Genomic DNA, 23,325 nt, shown 5'->3' on the forward strand with positions numbered 1-23,325 from the left:
GAGAGTCTCTTTGTTTGGACTTTCTTCACTAGCAGAGGTTAAGAACAGGCAACTCCAAATATCTGACACAACCATGGTCAGGACATCATCCTGAGGAACAGGCCTAAGTCAGCCTGAGGATAAGAAAAGGACTTGACCTTGAACTATCAGCTACGAGTCAGTATTTTTTGGCTCAAAGCAGACTGTAGAAAGAGCTGACCTCTCTCTCTCGCTGGTTTGGAGAATCACAGATTTATGGAATCATGGGCTGCCAGGTTGCAAGGGACCTCAAGGATCATCTGTTCCAATCTTTCTAGGTACTCCCGTAGTGTATAGGAGATGGCTCAGCACCCTGAACATCAGTCCTGTGTTCATACTCAGTTTCACTTCTGTTGGAAGCTCCCAAATAGGAGCCAGGTTCTTTGTTTTCTTCAACTCAACATGAATTTGACACTTCCAATTCAATGAAGTGGAAAAAGTAGTTAATTAAAAGCCTTCCCTTTTTTCTGGGCAGTTCATGAAAGTACTCCCAAGCCTTGCACAACCAAGTCCCATTAACCATTCATCAGAAAATTGGTTCATTTCATGAATATTTTCACCCAGACTGTGACACAGTCACCATGAACTAGGGGTGAGGAAGGCAAAATAGTCAATTTACCAAATCTGTGAGAATTTAGTGATCAGATAATTTTATTTTACCTGGCAGGATATCACCCTAAACAAAAGCTTCTGAACAAGATCTCCTGTCATAAATCCCAATGGCTACTTTCTGGAACAGTTTATTTTCTGCTAATGATATTTGCCTCTTTTTCCATCTACACTTTCTACATCTTCATACTTCAGCTTGTTAAACCATTCTGAAGGGAAACTACTATTTGTATGTATAATGCAGCCTATCAAGTCTCAAGACAATTCCATGTGACAAATGAGATACAGATCTAAACAGCTCCTTCTAATCACATTAAAGGCTTTGTACTTCATCTTTCTTGTACTTCATCTTTCTTGTACTTCACGAATAAAAAACACAATTACCAGGTGAAAAATACATACTCTACTCAAGAGAGATGAATGAAGAAGTGCTTGGAGAGCAGCATATGTGGTGGTCTTCCCTAACCTTCCAGCACACCACAATGAAACCATGAACTTACCCCATTCAAGGTGTTTTTCCTCTTGGAAAAGCATCTTCACATCTGAATGAGCAAACCACCTGCTATTCTCACATTACCACCCTACAACATATTCAATAATCAGAGATGAAAAATACCTCAATTAACCAGAGCAGGGACTTGGGCTGAAACAACAGCAAAGGCACGAGTACCACCTTCAAACATTCTCCCTAGAGTGACCTTCTTCCTTGGAAAGCTATTGAGTCATGTCAAAAGACACTGCCAACATTTTTTTCTTGCCTTTGAACATTCAAGCCCAATGGGTTTCATATCCACTGTTTATTACATTCCATGGGTTATTTCATACCATGGGTTTTTTTAAGAGACAAATAAAACCCATCACCTTGATTGTATTTCTCATCTTGTTTCAAGGCTGGAAAGAGAGCAGGACAGTTGCAATATCTGGAACCATGTAAATAACAAAGAGGTACAGAAAATCCCCCCAGCAGCTGGCCAGGTAGTGGGATGACCTTTATCAGTCACCACCATCCATCATGCCCTACCAACCATGTCCAGACCATGACAACCATCTTCCACTGCTCTCCCTCAGCCTGTTGGGTGAAGCAAAGAAACCTACTGCTATCACCCAGCCATGCCAACTTCAGAAGAACCACACAATGACTCCCTTTGCTCCACCAATGGTCATGGGAGGTTGCAGAAGGTTTTGTCTGGGTGTCAAGGGGAGGAGCAGAACCTGCCACTCTGAGCAAAGAAAGAATCAAAAGCTTCCTAATTCACCTTCCTAAGATTTATTTCCAGTATTTGTTAAAGCCAATTTTCTTCTCTGACCTGCTCACCAAGTGACAGGCACAAAAGTCAAATAACTGTACTACTGTAATACACAGGTTATAAAAGCAGAAAAACACCAGTGGATTGCACGAGTGTGTCACACCTAAGCAGACTTCAGCCTGAACACTTTGCAGAGGTGCAATCCATCCCCAGAAAGGATCCCTTTTCCTCACGAATCACTGTGATTACCCCACGAATATGGCACAATATTATCACAATATTTCGCTCACACCTCCGACTGCACCCAAACAGCAAACTAGCAGCTTTTTCTGTGCCCAGGCTCCATCTCCAAGACAGCATGCTTCCACAGCTCCAGCAGAAGCTACAGCATCTTTTTTGTAATATCAAGGCCAAAATTAGACATGTTATTCCTTGCCAAAGAGTATCAAAGGGTGGCCTCGCCGCACGCTTCCCAACAGACACCCCAACAGAGGCCTGGATTATAATGAGCTCTTCATTTGGAAGCCTGCCCAGTCTGTTACTTCATTTGGCCTTTCATATAGTTCAGAGTACAAGATGTGCTCCTGAGTTATGCAGCGTGACAAAGTCAAATCCAAAGACCCTGCCCCTGTTTCTCCCCTCGGTGCTGGTCGTGTTCAGCAACACCGTTCAGCTGCAGTCAGCAACTGCTCTATCCAGATCATTAATGAAGATTAAAACTGCCCCTTCAGAAGGATCCTGACCAATTCGTGTGTTTGATGCTTCCATACACATGGGTCCAATTTGCAGAGGAAGTCATAATTCCTGCCTTTTCAAAGCTCCTAACAGCCCCTGACTGGGATTTCGCTTCTGCTTCCACTAACATCAACGTCAACATGCACAAATCCCCGAGGGGTTTCCAAGCAGCAAAACAGGATTCCCTGATCTTTATTCCAACGAGTACATCTGAGAGGGCGTTGTGTTTGCTAAGAGCTCACTAAAGTGACAGCTCATCACACTCTGGCAGAAATCTTTTGTTCTTGTTGAAATACTTTTTTTCCGCGAAGTTTCTCCTAATGGCCCCGGGGCGGGGGGGGAAAGAAAGAAAAGCAGAACATTTTGGGGACAACTGGCACATCAGTTTCACCATCAACTTGCCCATCAGTTTGTTTATCATCCACAGCTGGACAGTGTGATAATTGTCAGCCATCCGTAAGGAAAGATGAAATGAAGGCTAAGGCCTTTCATAATACAAACCATTAAGGGGGGGCAGGTTTTTTCTCACTGTAGTTTTCATAGAATCATAGACTGGTTTAAGTGAGAAGGGACCTTAAAGACCATCCAGATCCAACCCCCTTGCATGGGCAGGGACACCTCCCACCAGTCCAGGCTGCTCCAAGCCCCATCCAACCTGCCCTTCAACACTGCCAGGGATGGGGCAGCCACAGCTTCCCTGGGCAACCTGGGCCAGGGTGTCTCACCACCCTCACACTAAAGATTTTCCTCCCAATATCTCACCTAAATCTCCCCCCTCCTCCAGTTTTGATTGATTCCCCCTTGTCCTCTCCCTCCCTGCCCTTGTCCCAAGCCCCTCCCCAGCTTTCCTGGAGCTGGGGAGGTACTGGAAGGTGTTCTGAGGTCTCCCCAGCTTCTCCAGGCTGAACACCCCAACTCTCCCAGTCTGTCTCCAGAGCAGAGCTGCTCCAGCCTTGGATCATCTTAGTGCCCTCCTTTGGACTTTCTCCAAGAGTTCCATGTCCTTGTGATGTTGGGGGCTCCAGAACTGGACCCAGCCCTGCAGAGGAAAGATTACTCAAGAGAGCTGAGTAGGGGGGGGGGATGAGCCCCTCCCTGGCCCTGCTGGTTACACTGCTTTTGATGCAGCCCAGGACATGGGTGGTTTCTGGGCTCCAGCGCACGGTCCCAGCTCATGTTGAGCTTCTCATTCACCATCACCCCCAAGCCCTTCTCCTCTGGTAAGTTTCAGATCCATTCTCCACCCACCCTGTATGTGTGCTTGGGATTGCCCTGACCCAGCTGCAGAACCTTGCACCTGGCCTGGTTGAACTTTATGCAGTTTGCAGGAGCCCACGTCTCCAGCCTGCCACGGTCCCTCTGGGTGGCCTCCATCCCTCCCAGCCTGTTCACCTCACCACAGCCGTTTTCTTCAAAAGTACCAGCCAGCCTTTTCCAGCAGAGAGAACCACCACTTCATGACCTGTCTAAATGCACTTAATAAGAGTGATCAAAATGCCTCCACTTGTGAGCCTCTACTGGGTCCTTCTGATTTTCAGAAATACCAATTAGATTAGATGAAGAAACAACACCTTCCTGTGACTTTAGCCATGGTCTTTTTTACTGGATGGTTGCTTTCTCAATGGGGAAGGGCAGACAAAGGTGTCACTGATATTCCTCCTAGCCCATGTACTTCTGCAAAGAACAACTTGCACCACCTCAGCACCCCACTGCTCCAGTGATCTCAGGTTTTCCTCTCTTCCACAGCCACAACAGTTTAACTTCCAGGGCTTTGATTCAGGCCACCACCTTTCAGAGCAGGCAACCTGTTCCAGACCTCTCTTTCTCAAGCATCCTTTCTAATGGAGCCTGGAGCATGTTTTTAGCCACCACCATGTTGCCAAGCATGATTAAAACCAGAAGCAGGAGAAAGTGGCAAGGACAGAGGCTGTTTCCATCAGGTCTTGGGCAAAATCCTGCAAAACCACTTGCTAAATTCTAAGCAGCTTCACAGCACATTTCACCTTCAATGAATCCTTCATTAAAAAAGTGGACTCCAAGGTAGTGTACTGCCAACTACTTACTGATCTCATCGTTCCTCCCTAGATGTTTCACACACATCTCAGTGTCACCAGCAGCCTTCTATCTTCACCCAAACCTGAGGCAGGACTTGGAGGGTCTGGGAATGCTGTAAGCAGGAATTCAGGGACCAGCTCTGAGGGATACAGTCAGCTGAGATACAATCATCAAACACTCAGTATTTCCTATTTGCTCTGCAAGGTCTGAAATTTTAGTCCTGTTTTTATTTCCTTCCCAAATCTCAACTTTCCTGCCTGTGTTTTGACACTTAGAACTCTCTGCCACAGCAGCCAGTAGTAGTGGCAACTTGTGTTTGTCAAAGTGATGCAACGAGCCTGATAATTAAATTACTCCATGTCTCACTCATGCCCAACAATGTGGATGTTGAAACCAAGGTCTTCCCTCCAGCTTCATCAAAACCACCCAGCAAGTTATGGGAGTGAAGAAATATTTTGTCCCAGAGCAGCTACACACAGAGCTGGAAGGCCCAGCCAGCTTCCTTGAACACACTAGGGTCATTTTAGGAATTTTACCATGTCCATTCAGCTCTAGCCATTACAAATAAATGGATATGACTCAGGTATATATAAGCCCTGTTGTCACTGTGACCTTCTCAAGTGCACGAGTTAGACTCACATGCCCTGTTTTGTCTTGTAGTTTTAACATTGGAGCTGGATCTCAGAACAGGAAAAAAAAAACCCAAACAAACCTCACCATCCTTACATCAGGGAGGCTGCAAACACCCCCCGCTCCAGCTTCCCACCCCCTGTCCACCCTTCAGCTGAGAGCTCCTGCCTTGGCAAAGCACAACCTAGAGTGTGCAGAGATATAGAAAAGAGCCAAAAATAGGGTGTTGAACTACACACAGACCATTAGGAGGGTAACTGCTGGTTATAGTGACTCTACTGCCCATCAGGTCACCGTAAAAACAAGCCCATTTCAGACCCAGCAATGAAACTAATGCAAAGAAGAAGCTCTTAGGCTCCAGTTAACCTTTTCTACTAGTGATTAAGCAGTTGCCATGGAAATGAAGCTAATCTTGCCTGACCTGTTTTTCCTATATGTGGTGGTCATCATGGGAAATATTACTTCTTGCTGTGGCATTTTGCCTTCATAAGCATCTAAACTTGATATAAAAAGATCAACTTTTTAACTACCTAGGCATGTACAACCCCTCCCTTTTTTTTTTCCAGCAAGGATTCTTGCTGCAAAGGTCACAGCTACATTTACTCAACAGTCAATTTTTCAAGTGTGGTTTACTTTTTTAGACTGTTGATTTGAGATGTGAAGTCACAGAAAACAGGTGCCACTTCTTGGAGGCCAAAGCTGTTGAAAAGTGCTTGTTACTGGAAGGAAAAAAAGAGCTGAAAAAAGGAAGCCGGCAAGGTGATGCAAAAGCTGGAAACACTACCCGTCATGAGCCTACAAGCAAAACAAAGGTGATAGGTACAATTTCAGTTAATAAAGTGGCGTTTTTTTTAATCTAAGAGGTCTACCCAACACTGGCTGAGTGACCAGCTCACCCACTTACCCATGTAGGTCATGGGCAGGTGTTTCCCCCTTGAAGCACCTCTACCCCAGTCCATGGCTATCCAGGTGCTGCCAGACTGCATTCAACTCCACTCTGCCCAGTGCCACTTGTCCAGCTGTGACACCAAAACACAAAGTGGTGTCAAGAAATCCAAAGCTGCCCTATGAGACCCCTCCTGAAACCCTTCTGCAACAACCTCAAAGAGATATATACTCAAGTAGATACATGTCCTGCTCTTGAGGACAGAGATCCTTCCACCTCTCTGGTGTCCTGTCCTGACCTGCCCCATCTTTCCAGGATTGGCCTCATGTCCAGCCCAAATTGTCCCTTGTTTTATCACTGGCCAGTAGCAAGAAGAGTTTGACCTCAGACCTTTGACAGTGCCCCTGCAGTAATAGAAGCTCTCAAACCCCATCTTGGTCCTCTCTGTGTCAATCTCACCAGGCTCATGTGGGGCCAAAAACACCCCAGGAACAAAACCTCTACCCTGTACTCCATGTTGTTTCAGGAGCTTGATTTGTACCCAACAGACAGACTTCTCAAGGTCCCACTCAATTGCAGGTCCAGTCTTGAGTTTTCCCCTCATCTATCCCCCAGACACACACCTGCTCAAGATGACCCTGTCCCACCCTCCAGGCTGTCAATGGAGACATGAATTACTTGCCCCAGTGTCAACTCCCCACATGGTCTGCTTTCCACTGGCACCAGATGAAAACCAAAGCTGTTAATTACCTCTCTCCAAGTCCTGCCAGGTTTCCAACCCATCCAACCATCCATGTGGCAAGACCAGTCACCCTCAGCTTCCAAATGACAACACTGCAGTGTCAAAAGCCTTCCTGAACCCAGAACAAATGACAAGTGCTGCTCTCCCCTCATCCTTGTAGCCACAGAATCATAGAACCCCAGACTGATTTGGCTTGGGGGGGACCTTGAAGATCATCTAGTTCCAATCCCTCGCCATGAGCAGGGACACCTCCCACAAGAACAGGTTGCTCCAAACCCTAAGCAGTCATTTCATGGTGCAAGGAATTCACCACCTGGAGAGCAGAAGTTTCTTTCATGATCTCTGAAACGCTCCCTCAGCAAATGACTCAGCCCTAAAGCTGCATTTTTCACCCCATCAGTGGTTTGCCAAAATGCTCTGCATGGCAATGGGTGTTTGCAGGCAAACTCAAGGTGTCTCACGAGGATCCAAAGGCAGATTGGATACACAGCTCCCTAACACAAAGCCTAAGATATCCTCCCAGCCATTGGTCTGTACTCAAACTCTTCTACCAGCTGTGGAAAAGAAGACACTTTTCCCACTACCTTCTCTCCCTAACACTGCATAGACTGGAGGCATTTCAATGTGCAGGCTGACAAGCAGCATTTACATGGAGCCCACTAATAATTTTCTGCAAATTTATTCTTGCTGGAGACCTCAGCTGGTTTTCCCATTCCCAACTCGAGATGATGATCACTTTTGCAAGCAGAAAAGACACCAGCAAATGTCACCCAAAAGCATGACTGACCCTGGCTGGGCCCAACACTTGCATATAAGCACTGACAAGAGTGTTTCTCAGCCACGGAGTTTCATGGTTAATCAAATACCAATGGGATTTATTTAACCTGGCTGGTCCAACACCTATTTAACCATCAAGAAGCAATAAAGGACTGACAACCATGGAAGCCATGCTGAAGAACATCTAGGGTGTTAATTATAGCCCAGTCTTCAATACCTAATAGGCTTGGGGCACAGGTTGATGAGCTTCATCTCTAAAGCTCCCTCATTTGGGTAAAAGTGAGAAAAATACTTACCAGCATCATCAAATACTCATCTTTGTTTGGAGATGAAGGTGCTTAATCAATTGTAATTGCAAAATCTGTTAAAGAATTTAAAGCACGTAAAAATGTTATTTACTCCCAGGTCTTCTAACAAGCTGAGGGAAAAAAAAAAAGATAGAGAGGCTAAATATCATCCTAGAATCTGTCGAGGTCACTCACTCATTTGAAAATCAGTAATAAAAAAAAAGAAGCTAAGAACCCTGCTTTCACAGAGGAGTTGACAGATGTTACAGCTGGTACAGGGTCCCAAACTGGGACTGTCCCCAACTGGCTGCTTTGGGGAGCTCTCTGGGAGCCCACAGGTGGGTTTGGTTCAGGTTGAGCTGAAGTGCCACCCATCTGGTCAAGCATAAAGGGTGTCTCCTAGTTCCCAAGATGACACTGGTGATATCTTCTGTTCTACAAGATCAGAGTCTGCCTATTCCCATGTCTCTACAGCTCTTCTCTGCACATAATTAATCCACTGCAGCTCATCATTGCTTATCTGGAAACAAAACATAAACACGAAGCAGAAACCATCTCTGAGAGACCTCCAACTTTTTGCAAGTCACAATTCATCCATTTTTACACTTGAACACCCAGCATGTTCAGCTTCCCTCTGCCATCGCTGGGGTGTGAACCACTAACCCCAGCATTTGGATAGATCCAAGGCCCAGTGATGATGATTATTCCACAAGACAAGGACATTAAAATGAGGTTTAGACTTATTCTTATTTGCATTCATCCACATTTCAGTACAGGGTGAGCAATGTGATCCTCAGGGTGGCCCAGGAGCTGCTCCCTTCAAACCCCTCAATGCATTTACCCAGGTTATTGCAGCTGCCTTGTCTGAAAAGCTCTCACATAAAACCCAACAGCAGTTAGAATTATAGAGTCACAGACTGGTTTGGGTTGGAAGGGACCTTCAAGATCATCTAGTTTCAACCCCTCTGGACACCTCCCATTAGACCAGGTAGCTCAAAATTCTTCCTCCCACTTTCTCAGACTCTGCATCAACTAGAAGATGAGATTTTCTCCTTCCTCCCTTTTCCTTGTGGTACAATTGCCTCCAATAAAGATTTTCCTCAGATTAAAACATATTGGGTCAACACTAAACTTAAAAAACCACCCCATTTCTCCCAGCCCCTTCATTGCATTAACAGCATCCACCAGGGATCATGGAGGCCAGACTGTGGCTACTAAAATCATTCATCACAAAGAACTATTTTTTAAAAAATCTTTACCTGGCCTTCCCTCCACTGCAAGAGGAGCCAGGCAGTTTTTCTGACAGCTGACACTATGCTGCATCCTTTCAGTTCTGCTTCAGTGCCTGCCTGCAGGCCATGGTGTGGTAGAACCAACTCCTCAGCTGCCACATCCTTCCAGCCAACTCCAGTTTCCCCCAGTGCAAACCTGATTTAAAGCAAGGGGGTAAAGCACCAAAAAGACCAGACAGACAAGTCTTTGTGTCACTTCCAGAGCTGAAACATGGCTTTTTTTTTCTCCACACAGGGCTAAAAGCCACCTCTCAGGCTGTCCTCAGGCTTTACGCATGAGCCCGGAGGTGCAGGGACGTCCTGAGAGCTCCTGTGGGGCATCTTCACCATCCACAGCCTCACAGGCAGCTTCTCACACAAAGCCACCCTTGAACCTTCCCCACAGCAACGAAAAGGCCTTTTCCTTCTCTCTACCTTTAGTTTCCCAACCTTTCTTTGCTTCCTGACATCTTGTTTACCCTCCAGGTGGCCTCCCAGAGGCTGCTGCCCTCCTCCCCTGCTCTGGAACTCAGTCATGCCCTTCCTTCCACACGCATCCACCTCAGCCCACCACCCAGGCTCCCTCCTGCTGCTGCTCCTCCTGCTTTTCCTGGGTGGCTGGGTGACCCCTGGCAGCCCAACACCTGCACCCAGGGCAGTTCCCATCAATGACCACCTGGGATGTGGCTCTTTGTGCCCTCCAGTCTGTTTTCATGGTCCAAGCTGAGGGACACGAAGCTCATGGTGCTACCTGTGGCTTTCTACAGTGACCACTTTCCCCAGCACCACCATGGGATTTATCTAACCAAAGCACAAAGCACAACAAACTAGCTTGATCTAGCATTGATTTAGCCGCCTACTGAAAAATTGTGCTTCAAAGGGGATCATTGCTGTGATTTCTCACTCAGCCTATACACAGGCATCAGAAACCAGCCTGGATTTTCCAGCCCTTGCTTGAAGCAGGTGCTGCTGGGGAGTTAGACCATCTTTTGATCACTTCAAGGATCATCTGTTGGCTTCACAAGCAGCAGAAAGGGACACACAGGCTGGCTCCTCAGAAATGTTGTGAAAAAGAGGATGTTCACTTTCTCCTTCCTCCAGAACATTACAGCTGATTTAAGGAGAGTTATCTCAAGTTTCATAAGCCCATGAAAATTATATATTCCTTGGAGTAAACCAGGAGACAACCTTATGTCCTTAGGAAGGTAGACCTGGATTTCTTAGAGGAAATGTGTTTGTTCTGGTTTTCTTATGGCATTCAGAAGAAAGGACTGGGCTACACAGACTCCAGACATAAGAGGCTGAAACTAAAAGCAGATCTGACCTGTGGCATCAGGATGTTCCTGCTGTGGAAAAAACCACCACAAAATCACAACATCTGTGGGGTGGAACTTCATACAAGGACTAAGAGAAGCCCTGGTGATGCCAGTGCTCACACTGCACTTATTTTCAGCAAGACAAATGACAAGATAGGGATGGTCTGATTGCACCCCCAAAAGCTTAATTTCTAATGTATTTTGTTCACAGGTGAAAATAAGTTATTGCAGGCAATGACCATGATGTTGCTGTGACTGATGGCAAGGTTAGAAAAAGTAACTTTTTTAGACCTATGTCAGCAGAAAATAATGCTCTCCAACCCCACTAACTTTTCTGTGAAAAGGTACCATTTAATCCTTTGGTTTTGCTCCATTTGATTTCTTAACACCAGCATTTTCATTCATGTATTAATACAGGGAAGAAAAAAACCAACCAACCAAGAATAAGATCAACAACTGACACACTCCTTGCTAACATGACCTAAACTATTTTATCCCCAAAGAGATTTAGAAGGAAAGCATCCTTAAAAATGAGCATTTCATGTACTAAACTGATTTTTAGCTGAGCTTGAGCCAGGTACTGGAACACAGCTAGACTTCGATGGCTACACTTCTATGTCATCTCTGAGCCACAGAACATCTCCATGGAGCTCCTGGTCCTCTCCAGAGAAACCCCTTATCCTCATAAAAGGCCACCCTGCCTGGCCAAGTATTTCTATGCCATTCTTATTGCTTTTTAAAAAAATTCATCACTGGAAATAAGCATAGGTGAAACTCCAGAGCACAAGAAAAGGCCAGGAGATGGGATGTCAACTCAGCCAAGAGCTGAGTGTGGCAGGACTCTGCTGTCACATCCAGGTAGCTGGTGGTGCCCCAGCTTTGACAAACTCCTCAGCCCTGGTCCCAGCTGAGCTCTGGCAGAGCCACACTTGTGCCCTGGGTACTGGTCCCACCTTCCTGACCCCTCTTGCCCTGTTCCACCCCTAAAGCCCTGCCTGCAGGACACAGGACTGTGCTCACCCTGTGGGACAACCCCACTTTGGGACTCCAAACAACATCATCACTGGCATTTAGTTCTCATAAACATATGTATATGCTATTTTTATAATTCTACCAAATGCATTTTATAGATTAAATAATTGCTGCTCCTGTTTCTGTCAGTAATAGCAGTATTAGCATTATTATATTTTATCTAAGTCCCTTTCTTCTCCAACACTAACTGGAGAGAAACCAATTTCAAGTTGAATCTCAGACTCACAGACTGGTTTGGGTTGGAAGGGACCTTAAAGACCATCTATTCCCAACCCCCCTGCATGGGCAGGGACACCTCCCACCAGCCCAGGTTGCTCCAAGCCCCATCCAACCTGCCCTTCAACACTGCCAGGGATGGGGCAGCCACAGCTTCCCTGGGCAACCTGGGCCAGGGTCTCACCACCCTCACAGTGAAGAATTTCTTCCCCAGATCTCCTTTCAAACTCTCCTTTTCCACTTTGAAACCTCTCCAGAGACTTGCAATTCGTGCCCAAGAGGCACGGAGGTGCTTCTTTCTACAACAATTTACAAACCAGAGTTTTCCCTAGACAGGGTGTTTTGGTTTGGTTTTGCTTGTTTTTTCTAGGGGTATTTTCTCAAATAAGGTCACTTCAAATGACTCATATCAAAGCTTTTCCTCTTACACCTCAGCAAGACCCTCCCTGGGGCAGGAGGACACAACTTGCAGACAAAGAAACCAGCAAACAAATAGAAGGAGACGAGAAAGAAACAAATCACTCAGAAAAGAGGTCAAAAGAGGAGGATGGCAGATTCACTGTCATTTGTTTGGAGAAAGTAAACAAGAGCCATACCTTTTTAAAAATTCCATATACTCAGTATGCTTGATGAGGCCTGTCCTCATCATTATTGTTTGAAAACATTGTCGATCAATAGCCCAAAGTTTCACATTTACGAGAGCTGGAAAACAAAACAAACAACAAGGGGAAAATTAGCAAAATGTCTACAACTTGAAAACCCTGTTGCCAGCTGCAGAGGCCAACATGTTCATTCATGGGAAAGCATGAAATTGGGTACAATACAGTTCAGAACAGGGACTTAAAACTCATCCTCTGGACAATGGACTAAGCATGCACTGAAATGATCCCAAGTATTTCCAGGTTTAGGTTGTGTGCTTTGGGGAAGGTGGCCCCAAAGGCAGCTGTGAGGTGAGAAGAAGTCAATGCAGGCTGAGAGCAAGCAAGGAACAGGGGCAGCTAATCACAACCTGGGACACACCACTGCCTGTGGCAGCCAGTGACAGGGGCAGGTTTTAGGTCATGATCCTGTTTCCAAACCAGCCAAATCTATTCAGGTTTCATCCTACTCCCAAAGGAGATGACAAGTTTCTCCTTGACCTTGAGAGGTTTTGCAGAACCGAGTCCTCTCATACCCTAATGACTGAACATGTCCCAGTGCTGGATGTTCTGGGTAATTGGTTTCCAATTTTAGTTTTCAGGTCTCTGATAATCACAGCATGTCAGGGTTTGGAAGGGACCCCAGGAGATCATTAAGTCCAACTCCCCTGCCAGAGCAGGACCAAAACTAGGGCAGGTCACTCAGAAAGGCATCCAGACAGGGCTGGAAAGTCTCCAGAGAAGGAGCCTCCACAGCCTCTCTGGGCAGCCTGGCCCAGGGCTCTGTCACCCTCACAGGAAAGAAGCTCTTCCTCCTGTTGAGGTGGAACTTCCTGGGCTCCAGTTTGAATCCATTGCCCCTTGTCCTGTCCCAGGGCACAAGTGACAAGAGCTTGTCCTGCCTTCTTGATGCCCTCATGTATTGATAGACATTAATGAGATCCCCCCTCAGTCTTCTCCTCTCTAGACTGAGCAGCCCCAGGTCTCTCAGCCTTTCCTCATCAGGCAGGTGTTCCAGTCTCTTCATCATCCTCGTGGCCTCCCTTGGACTCTCTCCAGTAGATCCCTGTCCCTCTGAAACTGGGGAGCCCAGAACTGGACACAACACTCCAAGTGGGGTCTCACTAGGGCTGAGCAGAGAGGGATGAGAACCTCCCTTGACCTGCTGGACACACTCCTCCTGATGTACCTCAAGATACCAGTGGCCTCCTTGGCCACAAGGGTACATTGTTGTCCCATGGAGAACTTGTTGTTCCTTCTCCACAGAGCTGCTGTCCAGCTGGGAGGTGACCTCCCAGCTTCTACTGGTGCATTTTGTTGTTCCTTCCCAGGTGCAAGACTCTGCACTTGCTCTTCTTGAACCTCATTATGTTCCTCTTTGCCCAGCTCTCCACCCTAGACTTCAGTGCTAGGCACCTATTTCAGAAGCCAAGCCCCAGTGTAAACCCAAACAGCAGATCTCCATTGCCTAAAGATGCTCAGAGAAAACAGGATCTTATAAATCACATGAGCAGAATTCCAAATAGTTCAGACTTTCATCTCAGATGTGGCTTAATACATTTGCATTAACTATACATGTTTGCATATACAATTTCCAAGAGTTTCTCCTCAGAGGAACAGCTAAAAATTGAAAGTACTCTTAATGACCTCTGCACTTAGTATTAAGGGTTTTTTTGCAGAGTAATTGCAATCATTTCCAACCCCACATCCCCCCTTTGCTACAGGAAACAGAAATGAGCCAAGAGACTTCCAGCAAAATATTTACAAATATTCTCCAAATAAAAGTCCAAGTGATTACTTTGCTTTTATCTGCTGGTCCTTCAGTTCCCAAACCCCCAGGTTAATGGGGTTTTATCTCTAACCGCATTTGCAGGCTGTAAAACCTTCAGATTGCAAATTCAGAGCTTCCTTCTCAAATCCCAGGGCAGGACATCACATCATTTAAAGCCTCTTCTCCTTTTCAAGATAGAAATTCCTTTCTGAGAAGTGTTTTTAGCTGTATAATCAAACTGATGGGAAGGAATGACCTGCAACTTTATCACGAGAGATTTCAGTTAAAAAAAACCAAAATCAGTCTTTCTTCAGAATGGAAGAGACAATTAATATGAATAGGATGTCTCATATTTTGGCTTTTTTACAACATAAAGGTTTTAATTGGTTTTTAGATGAGCTCTGCTCTAGAGAAAGGAATGAAGATTATTCAACAGGGGGTGTGTGGGAGGGAATCACTGAAAAGGACCATCTCCTGCTGGACTGGCTGATGCTGAGGGTTGGTATCAAGTCAATCAAAACTCAGAAAAACCCCAGTAGATTCACCCAGAACAGGAAAACATCCTGTTGTCAAGTAGCTGCCTTCACTCTCAGGGGAGGAAAGCAGTGGATTTTACCCATCCTGCCCATTTCAGGAAAGGGAAAAAGGCAGCTCTAAGTCAGGAATGGCAAACCCAGTGAGACCTGAATGTGTAAATAACATGTGTAAATGAATATGAAAATAATGAAATACAGGCTGGGTTTTTTTTTTCCTTTGGACTAAAATATCCAACAGCATCCCAGAGCCCCACCATGAACACCTGCCAGGAACACATATTATTCATTCCTAAGCATTTTTCCCAGAGCATGCCCATCCTTCAGAGCAATATTCAAGTTTTCCCTCTATTTCTTTCATACAGTTTTGACAGCATTAACTCCTAAGCTGACATCACTAGCTTAGTAAGCTCAGGTGACAGCAAATCCTCAAATTCACTTGGTTTTTTTCTACTGTCTGATTGTAGTTCCCCAAGACAGGGCATCCTTGCTATCAAGAATTCTGACTGCTGCTGCTTCCCAATGTATTTTAACAGACTCATCCCCTTATGCAAACCAGTAGCTCTGAAGAAGAAAAGGTTTCATCCTCTGGGATGGTTTCAAGCCAGCTGGTCCTGAATGGACACATCCCATCAGCATCTGGGACCACATTCCCATTGGAATCTGTCACAGTGCTCAAAAGCATGGCCTGTGGGTGGCACTGGCCCCATCCTTGGCACTTCAGATTCATTTAGAGGTCTCAAACCAGTGACTGACAGTGACCAGCTCACTCTTATTTTCCACATACGTAGTGGACAATGAAGGTGGATTTTCCCTCCTGCAATGGGTTCAGGTACAGCTGCAGAGATCCCACCTATCTCTGAGGTCCACATGGGGACCAGGGAGCCACAAGACCCACTGCTACACAGCCCCTGCCAGGAATGTTCTCAGTCCATGCACTCAGGGAACTGACAAATGTGACTTGGTAGCTCCTGAGCCAAATGAAAATCCATTTATTGCTGCTGGAAGTGGTTCTAAGGAAACAATGCTCAAATCAATACAGATCTCCATAGGAGCACTGGACCAAAGGCTGGTTGAGCCAGCCTAGAACAAGTCACATTCCCCTGGAGCTACCCCAGGAAACCAAGTGGTACAGATACACACAACTCTGCTTCTATGGAAGAATCACTGAATCGTTTTGGTTGGAAAAGACCTTTCAGATCATCAAGTCTGACCACTAACCTAGCTCTACCAAAGCCACCCCTAACCCATGTCCCTCAGCACCACAGCTTTTAGACACTTCCAGGGATGGGGATTCAACCACCTCCCTGGGCAGCCTGGGCCAAGGCCTTCCCTTTCAGTGAAGCTTATTTGAATATCCAACCTCAACCTCCCCTGGCACAACTTGAGGCCATTTCCTCTTCTCCTACCACTTTTCACTCGGGAGCAGAGCCCGACCCCCCTGGCTCCAACCTCCCCTCAGGCAGCTGCAGAGCCAGCAGGTCTCCCCTCAGCCTCCTTTGCTCCAGGCTGGACACCCCCAGCTCCCTCAGCTGCTCCTCACAAGTTCTCCAGACCCTTCTCGTTCTGCTCCAGCCCCTTCCCCAGCTCCCTGGCCCTTCTCTGGACACGCTCCAGCCCCTCCATGTCCTTCTTGTCCTGAGGGGCCCAGAACTGACCCCAGGATTCCAGGTGCAGCCTCATATGACATAAATCCACACACACATCCCATACATAATTTATGCTTTATATATACATATTATATGTAATTATATAACATTTTATTAACTACTATATGGTGCATATGTGAGTATCTCCCTGAGTATCCCCTCTAATTCCACACCCAACCGCACACCAGCCCCCTCACACAGCTCAGGAAAAGTGAAGTGAAGCCAATGCACTTCTGTACTGCTAATTATAATCACTCCTCATACTTTATGTTCACATTTCTCCTGTCTAATGATAAACAGCTGCTTAATAATGGCTAATCACAGTAGAGCCTTAAATGTCACCACAACCCCTATAATCAGGTATTAACATTATCTCCTGTTATGCTTCACATCCACTGTAAATGTGTCAAGAGGGTTACTGAAGGAACAGTCTGAATTCTGTTAGATTTAACAACATTAACAACTTCAAAGACATGTATTTATGAGTGCCCCAGGATGAAAAATATGTATATGGGGATGAAAAATATGTATATGGGGATGAATACCACAAAGTCAAATCTGCTGTGGATAACTGAGTTATAACAGACACAGACAGAGGTGATGCTGAGATTTTCTTGTCCATCCCTCTGCAAAAGGGAGGAGGGAAAACCTTCTGTGAAGTGTGATTTCAGGACTTACTCCTGACTGCCAGAACTCCAACCATATGATCCCTAGCAGTGTGCAAACAGGCGTGTGTGCGCATCTCTCTGCAAAGGGAGTTCCCTAAGACTACTCAGTAATCCAAAACCTGGTAGTGTAAAATAAATATCGTCATATTCACTCCTCCCTCTCTCCAGGCCAGGGGTAAAAAAACAGGGATGGTCAGAACTGGGACCTCAAGCAATTGATTATCTGAGGCAGGTCTCCAGGGGAGGGTCTCAGATGATGCTGGGTGCACTTTCATTGCCTGGCAGAGATGAGCAATCCCATCAAAATGAGGATTTGGGGTGAGGTCCCAACTAAACCCCTGGATAATGAGATACATACAGTGAAAGCACTGAATGGTGAATTTAACTTCAGCCAAGGCTCAACTTCTTATGCTTTCTGGCAATTTTTTCTTGGAGAAATGGATTCATCTCAATCCACAACTCCAGATAAAAGTGAGGCAGGGAAAGGGCTGAAACCAAAGCAAAGTGCTCCTGGAGAAACAGGGATAAGCAGCAAGAAAGGAAGCAAAAGGATCAGGACTTCACCTATGAAAACGAGACAGGGGTGGAAATATTCTGATTAAAGCTTAAATTTGAAGTGTTCATCATGGTCAATACTGAACTTCTGATAACAAGCTGACTGAGATAATTCCAATCAACCCTCTCAGTGTATGAGTTAGATCCCTTTCTATGCCAAAATCACCCACTGAAGCAAATGAACACTTTCAACAAACAATTTCCAACTTCTTTTCCAAAAACAGGTTTTCTTCCAACCCACTGACCTGGGCAAAACACATCCTACAAAATACATCCATTTAAACCAGTGGAATTGCATCCTCAGGGGTGTTCCTGCTACATCCTGCCTGGTTTATCCACATCCACAGGTTCATTTCTGTGCTGGGAGGCTGCCCAACACAAAAAGGCAATATAAAGGTATTTCCTCTGGTTGTTAAAGGTAAAATATCCATGCACATCCTTCCTGATGCAGCACAACCCTAATGGGCACCGACCTTCTTTGGGTGCTTTCCCCCTCTCCAAGGCAGGGCCCAATTTCAGGTTGATGCAGAAGAGGAAAAAAGAAAAGCAGATCTTCAGGTCTCAGTCTCCAGCTGAACCCACAGGTCTGAACCCACAGATCTTCCCACCTTGTTCCCTCTGGACTTTGCACTCTTGGAAGGTATTTGCAACATTCTGGCTTTGATTCATCTCCTGCACAGGCAGCACTGCAGTTTTCAGCTGGTCTTCACTGCACAAACTGCCACCAGTTACACACACCTGGCATGAGAACAGGTATAAAACATCTTTCCATAAAGATTAGAGAAAGTATTCATATTTTTTTCCATCTCCTGCACTAATAATGACTATTCATTATCAGTCCTCTCCAAGGCTTAATTACCTTCATTTATAATACCCATCACGGCCCCAGCCTGCTGAAGGACAACATTTCTGCTCTTTTGCTTGCTTCCTTCCTTCTTGTGGACCTAGCAGCTGAAAAACCCAAATTTCAGGCTCAGATCCAAGCTACCCCTTTTCTCTTCATCATGTTCAAAGGCAGCAAAACTGGGGGGGGGGGGGGGGAATAGCTACATTGTAAGTGCAAAAAGTCTTCACAAAGGGCCGCAGAAGTACTATATGTCTTAAATTATACTGTGTATTCATGTAACTGAGGAAGTCCTTTGGGTGCAGGTGCTAGGATGCACCTGAAAATAAAGCATCAATAAAGAGTGTTGGGGCTGTTCAGGCTGGAGGAGAGACCTCCTTGCTCTCTACAATGACCTGAGAGGAGGCTGTGGTGAGGTGGGTGTTGGCTTCTTTTCCCTGATGACTAGTGATAGAACAAGAGGAAACGGGATCAAGTTGCACCAGGAGAGGTTCAGGTTGGATATTAGGAAAAAATTCTTCCCAGAAAGAGTGGTGAGGCTTTAGAACAGGGAGGTGGTGGAGGCACCATCCATGGAAATGTCCAAAAAACAGGTAGACATAGTGTTTCAGGAGATGGTTCAGAGGTTGAGGGTTGTAGGGTGGACAGTTGGACCTGATAATCTTGAAGGTCTTTTCCACCCTTGGTGGTTCTGTGATTTTCCATAGCATTACTGGAAAACCATCTTCCAACACACTCCAAAACTTCCAGACACAGGTTTTCTGCAAAGCCAGGTCAATGGCAAAATGTCCCTTCAGCCACAGTCACAGCAGCAAAGCTTTCTCAGGAGAACATTACAAGATGCTTGAAACCCCCAGAAGCAGAGCAACCAGCAGACCAGTGCCCAGACAGCTGCACTATTTCAACATGAACCACAATACTCCTATGGCCCTGCAATCTTTTAGCAACTACCCATGGTTTTTCACATGGTTAGTGAAGCTTTTCCAAGTTTTTCAAGGGTCACTGAGTGAATCATCCCCAGCTCAAGCCCAAGCTGGTGGTGTTATCAGACCCCAAACTTTTTCCTGCCTTGCACTGTAGCCAGAATTCATCACCTCACTTTTGCTTTTAGGCTCTTCTATTCAAATAACAGTTTGTTTCTCTGCCTCAGGCAAAGGAACAGAAGCACCTTCATGTCATGAGGGCCTTTTTGGCAGCAAGAAGATGTAACATTTCCACTCAGATGGAAGCAGCCCTCCCCTGGGGTTTGATCTTGCAGGGATTATTGTGCAAATTACTGGCAGGGACAACACAATCATTTCCAGTTCCTTGTATTTTATCATGTGCATTGGGTAAAGTGGTGATGAAAAGCACATTTAAGTAACCAGAAGGAGCCCACGGAACTGTAAGCAGCCCAGGAATGATGCAGGAGGCCCCAGCAGGCCCCACTGCAAGACCCAGCAGAGGGGGTACAGGTAACAGCTGAAGCAAGAATGAATTCCTCTGCTCTCAGATGGTTCTGCTTCAAGTTCCCCACAACGATGGCACCAGCACAACGATGGCTTCATCCCGATGCTACCCCTTTTCTCAAGAGTTCCTTTCCCATCAGTCCCCCAGGGATTTCACCGCCTCATCCCTTGCAAAGGAGTGATTTTACATTTGGCCAAGGAACCGCAGAATGTCTTTGGTTGGAAGAGACCTCCAAGATCATCTGGACCAACCTTAGACCTAAGACCACAAGCTCACCACTGAGCCTTGTCCCTAAGCATCAGGTCCACAGGTGATTTAAATGCCCTCAGAGATGGTGACTCCACCACTGCCCAGGGCAAACTTATTCCAATTCTTAACAATCCTTTCCATGAAGAAATGTTTCCTAAAAAGCATTTTAGGAGAGATGCAGCACTCAAGCAGAGACAACTAAACATTTAAACATTCTTTTTCTCCCTGTACACTTTATAGCCACTGGGACAGTTTGTTAAAATTCATTTGTAGTGATAAGAACTGTAAACACACCCACAGAAACAGCAGGAACGTGGTGTACGTGGGTGATGAAGGCTGAGGTTGCACCATCTCCACCCATCTTGTTGCAGACTGTCCATTTGGTAACCAGCAGAGATCAAATATGTGCTTTTAGTGCCTGAAATCACCAGCATTTTCCGGTGACCTGAAGGAGGTAGAACCCAATTGCAACTTGGATCTTTCACATTTTTTTTCCCCATCTCCCTCCTGGAGACTCCATGGGGGACTGAGGGCAATTGCCACACCAAGGTAACAGCTGCTTCCATCCTCAAGCTCTTTTCAGGCCACCATTCAAAGAATTTCTCAGATGGATTTGCATGATGTTTCACTAACAAAGAGCCTCTGCTTTGCCATGGATGCTGCAACACAGGGTGGATGCTGCAATACAGGGTATACCCATCACTGTGCTCAACCTACCCCAGCCTCTCCCTCTTTGCATCAGACCCCATCCCAAGGCCAAGGAGGGGAGGGAAGGAGAGGCCCTTGAAGGTGTATCTGGGATGATCTGGCACCAAGGAGCACCAGCAATGGTGAGACACATCACAGGAGGATGCTGCACCCCTGAGTGCCAACTTGAAGGCATCCCCCAAGCCTTGGCAGGTGATGCTGGGTGTAGGTACTGGTAAGGTTACCTGCTCTATGCACAAGAAGCCCTTTTGCTTTGGAAAACAGCATTTTTCTGGTTGAAAAAGAGCTGTAAGATCTCCACGTCCAACCATTAACCTAGCTCTACCAAGACCAGTGCTAAGCCATGTCCCTCAGCACCACATCTACGTGGCTTTTAGACACCTCCAGGGATGGGGATTCAACTATCTCCCTGGGCAGCCTGGGCCAGAACCTTCCCTTTCAGTGAAGTTTATTTGAATATCCAACCTCAACCTCCCCTGGCACAACTTGAGGCTGTTTCCTCTTGTTCTATCACTTGTCCCTTGGGAGCAGAGCCCAACCCCCCTGACTCCAACCTCCTCTCAGGCAGTTGCAGAGCCAGAAGGTCTCCAGAGAGCTGTGCATTAGCTATAAGGAACTATAAAGACCCCAAACACCCCAAAAAACTGTACCCATTTTGCATGGGAATGAAGCAGACCTGAACAAAATCAGATATGATTAAGAAAAGAAACTCCTGGAAATGGTTATTAACAAACTCTGGTATTAAAAAAGTCAATGAATCACAATTTTTAGGGCTAGTAACATGAGTGATGAAGACATCTGGAGAAAACTGGTCCCAACAAAATGCAACACAGCAGGTGTCCTGCTGGGATGACTGGGTGGAAATGACACCCACACTTTCTGTTCATCTTCAGTAAGAAACCAGTAAATAGAAAACCACCATTGTTGTTTAATTATAAACAACAGAATTCACTCTTGTTTTTACTGAGGCTTCAGTCTGTTCCACTGGAGAATGTGGGCTGATACTTCTCCCACAGAAGTGACTGGGCTCTCTGGAGTCACCAAAGTGGTCTATTTAAAATAAACATTTCAAAAAGCATCAATTCACCCCATTGCTCATGTGATGCTGTTATTGTTCTCTGAAGGAAGTGATGTCTGAAGGACACCAAGGGGAGACCTTTCCCCACCATGTGATTTGGAGGAAGAGCTGGTCCTACCCCAAGTTCCCCCCATGCTCCCACCCCCCCAGGGAGGTCTTTCCTCTTTGATCCTTTTGCCCTGGGTGACCAGCCCTGTGAAAATCCTGCGTGGCAGCAAGAGAGGAATAAATATGGATAAAGAGATGTCAGCTGGAGTTTAGCCAACTCACATGAGCCCTGAGGCCCCTGTAAAGCTTCAAGACAAACACTGGTGGGCTCCACAGAAGAGGACTTCATCCTTACTCCTCCATCATATGGCTCATAACCTAAAGCATCCTTGAGAACTGACAGCACAGATCAGCCAGTGCTAAGGTACAACATTCTGCACCAAATCCTATGTAGGATCCCAGGGCTTTTCTTGCCAGAAGAGTGACCTGAGTAACCCAATCTCCTGCCCTAACAACCACCTCCACCCAATGTTACAAAGCAAACTACCTGTGTCCCAAGGAACCTTTCAGGAATAACCTCAGCCTCAGAGATTTTTATTAATTTCAGGCCCTCAGTGCTTGGCTGAAGATTTATATCATCCTTTATCTAACCTAATTCCTAATCTTCCTATCAGCCCACAAAAATCCCTCTGTCCTTTTGTGAAGACACAACTTCTTGGCCTTAATGAGAAGTCGTGACAAGGATTAATTAAGGGTTATGAAAGTCTTTCATGGTATCAGTTTTTTTCCCTTGGTATTTCAAAACATCCCCATCATCTGTACTACAAAACCTGCTAATTAGATGTCTTAATATGCTCTTGTTAAGCTAACTGCTATTTTACATAACCTTTACTATGTCACCTCTTATTCATCCCTCCTCTGGAAGTGTAGTTTTATTCTTACATTTCTATGATACAGAAGTTTTTCTAGGTTTTTAATTAAACAGACCTTGTATGAGCAAGAGCTCACAAACTACTGCACAGACTGTGTTCATTGAACATCCAGATAAAAGATGAAAGCTGAAATAGGTAATTTGGGAAGAATCTATTGAGGACAACTGGAAAGCCACCTAAAACACCTTCAAATAGTGTTTTGATTTTGATGGAGAGTGATGTGTGTTGGGTGGGATGAATGGAAAACCAACAAGGGTCTGTTGCAGGTCACAAGCCTCAAATTTCTTGGCTCCAACAACTCATTTAAGGCAGAGAACACAAAAGGGGTGGAAGCAAAATGGCTCCAGTGGTTTGCAAAAAGAGAAGGAGAAAATTAGCCAAGCCTCTCATGGGGAGATTCACCCTGGGATGGATCACCCCGTTGGGAAGCCAAGATCATAAA

The 23,325-nt window shown here is 45.8% G+C and overlaps 1 protein-coding gene across 1 annotated transcript in view; it reads right to left on the bottom strand.

The window, feature by feature from the left end:
* PRKG1 (protein kinase, cGMP-dependent, type I) overlaps positions 1-23,325 on the bottom strand; it is a 408,071-nt gene that overhangs the window by 158,322 nt on the left and 226,424 nt on the right. Inside the window, exon 4 of the mRNA XM_010007771.1 lies at positions 12,418-12,523. Within this exon, the coding sequence (XP_010006073.1) occupies positions 12,418-12,523 (106 nt within the window). The remainder of the gene's footprint in view (positions 1-12,417; positions 12,524-23,325) is intronic.

The sequence above is a fragment of the Chaetura pelagica genome, unplaced genomic scaffold, assembly GCF_000747805.2.
Source record: "Chaetura pelagica isolate M959 unplaced genomic scaffold, ChaPel_1.0 scaffold251, whole genome shotgun sequence".
NCBI lineage: Eukaryota > Metazoa > Chordata > Aves > Apodiformes > Apodidae > Chaetura > Chaetura pelagica.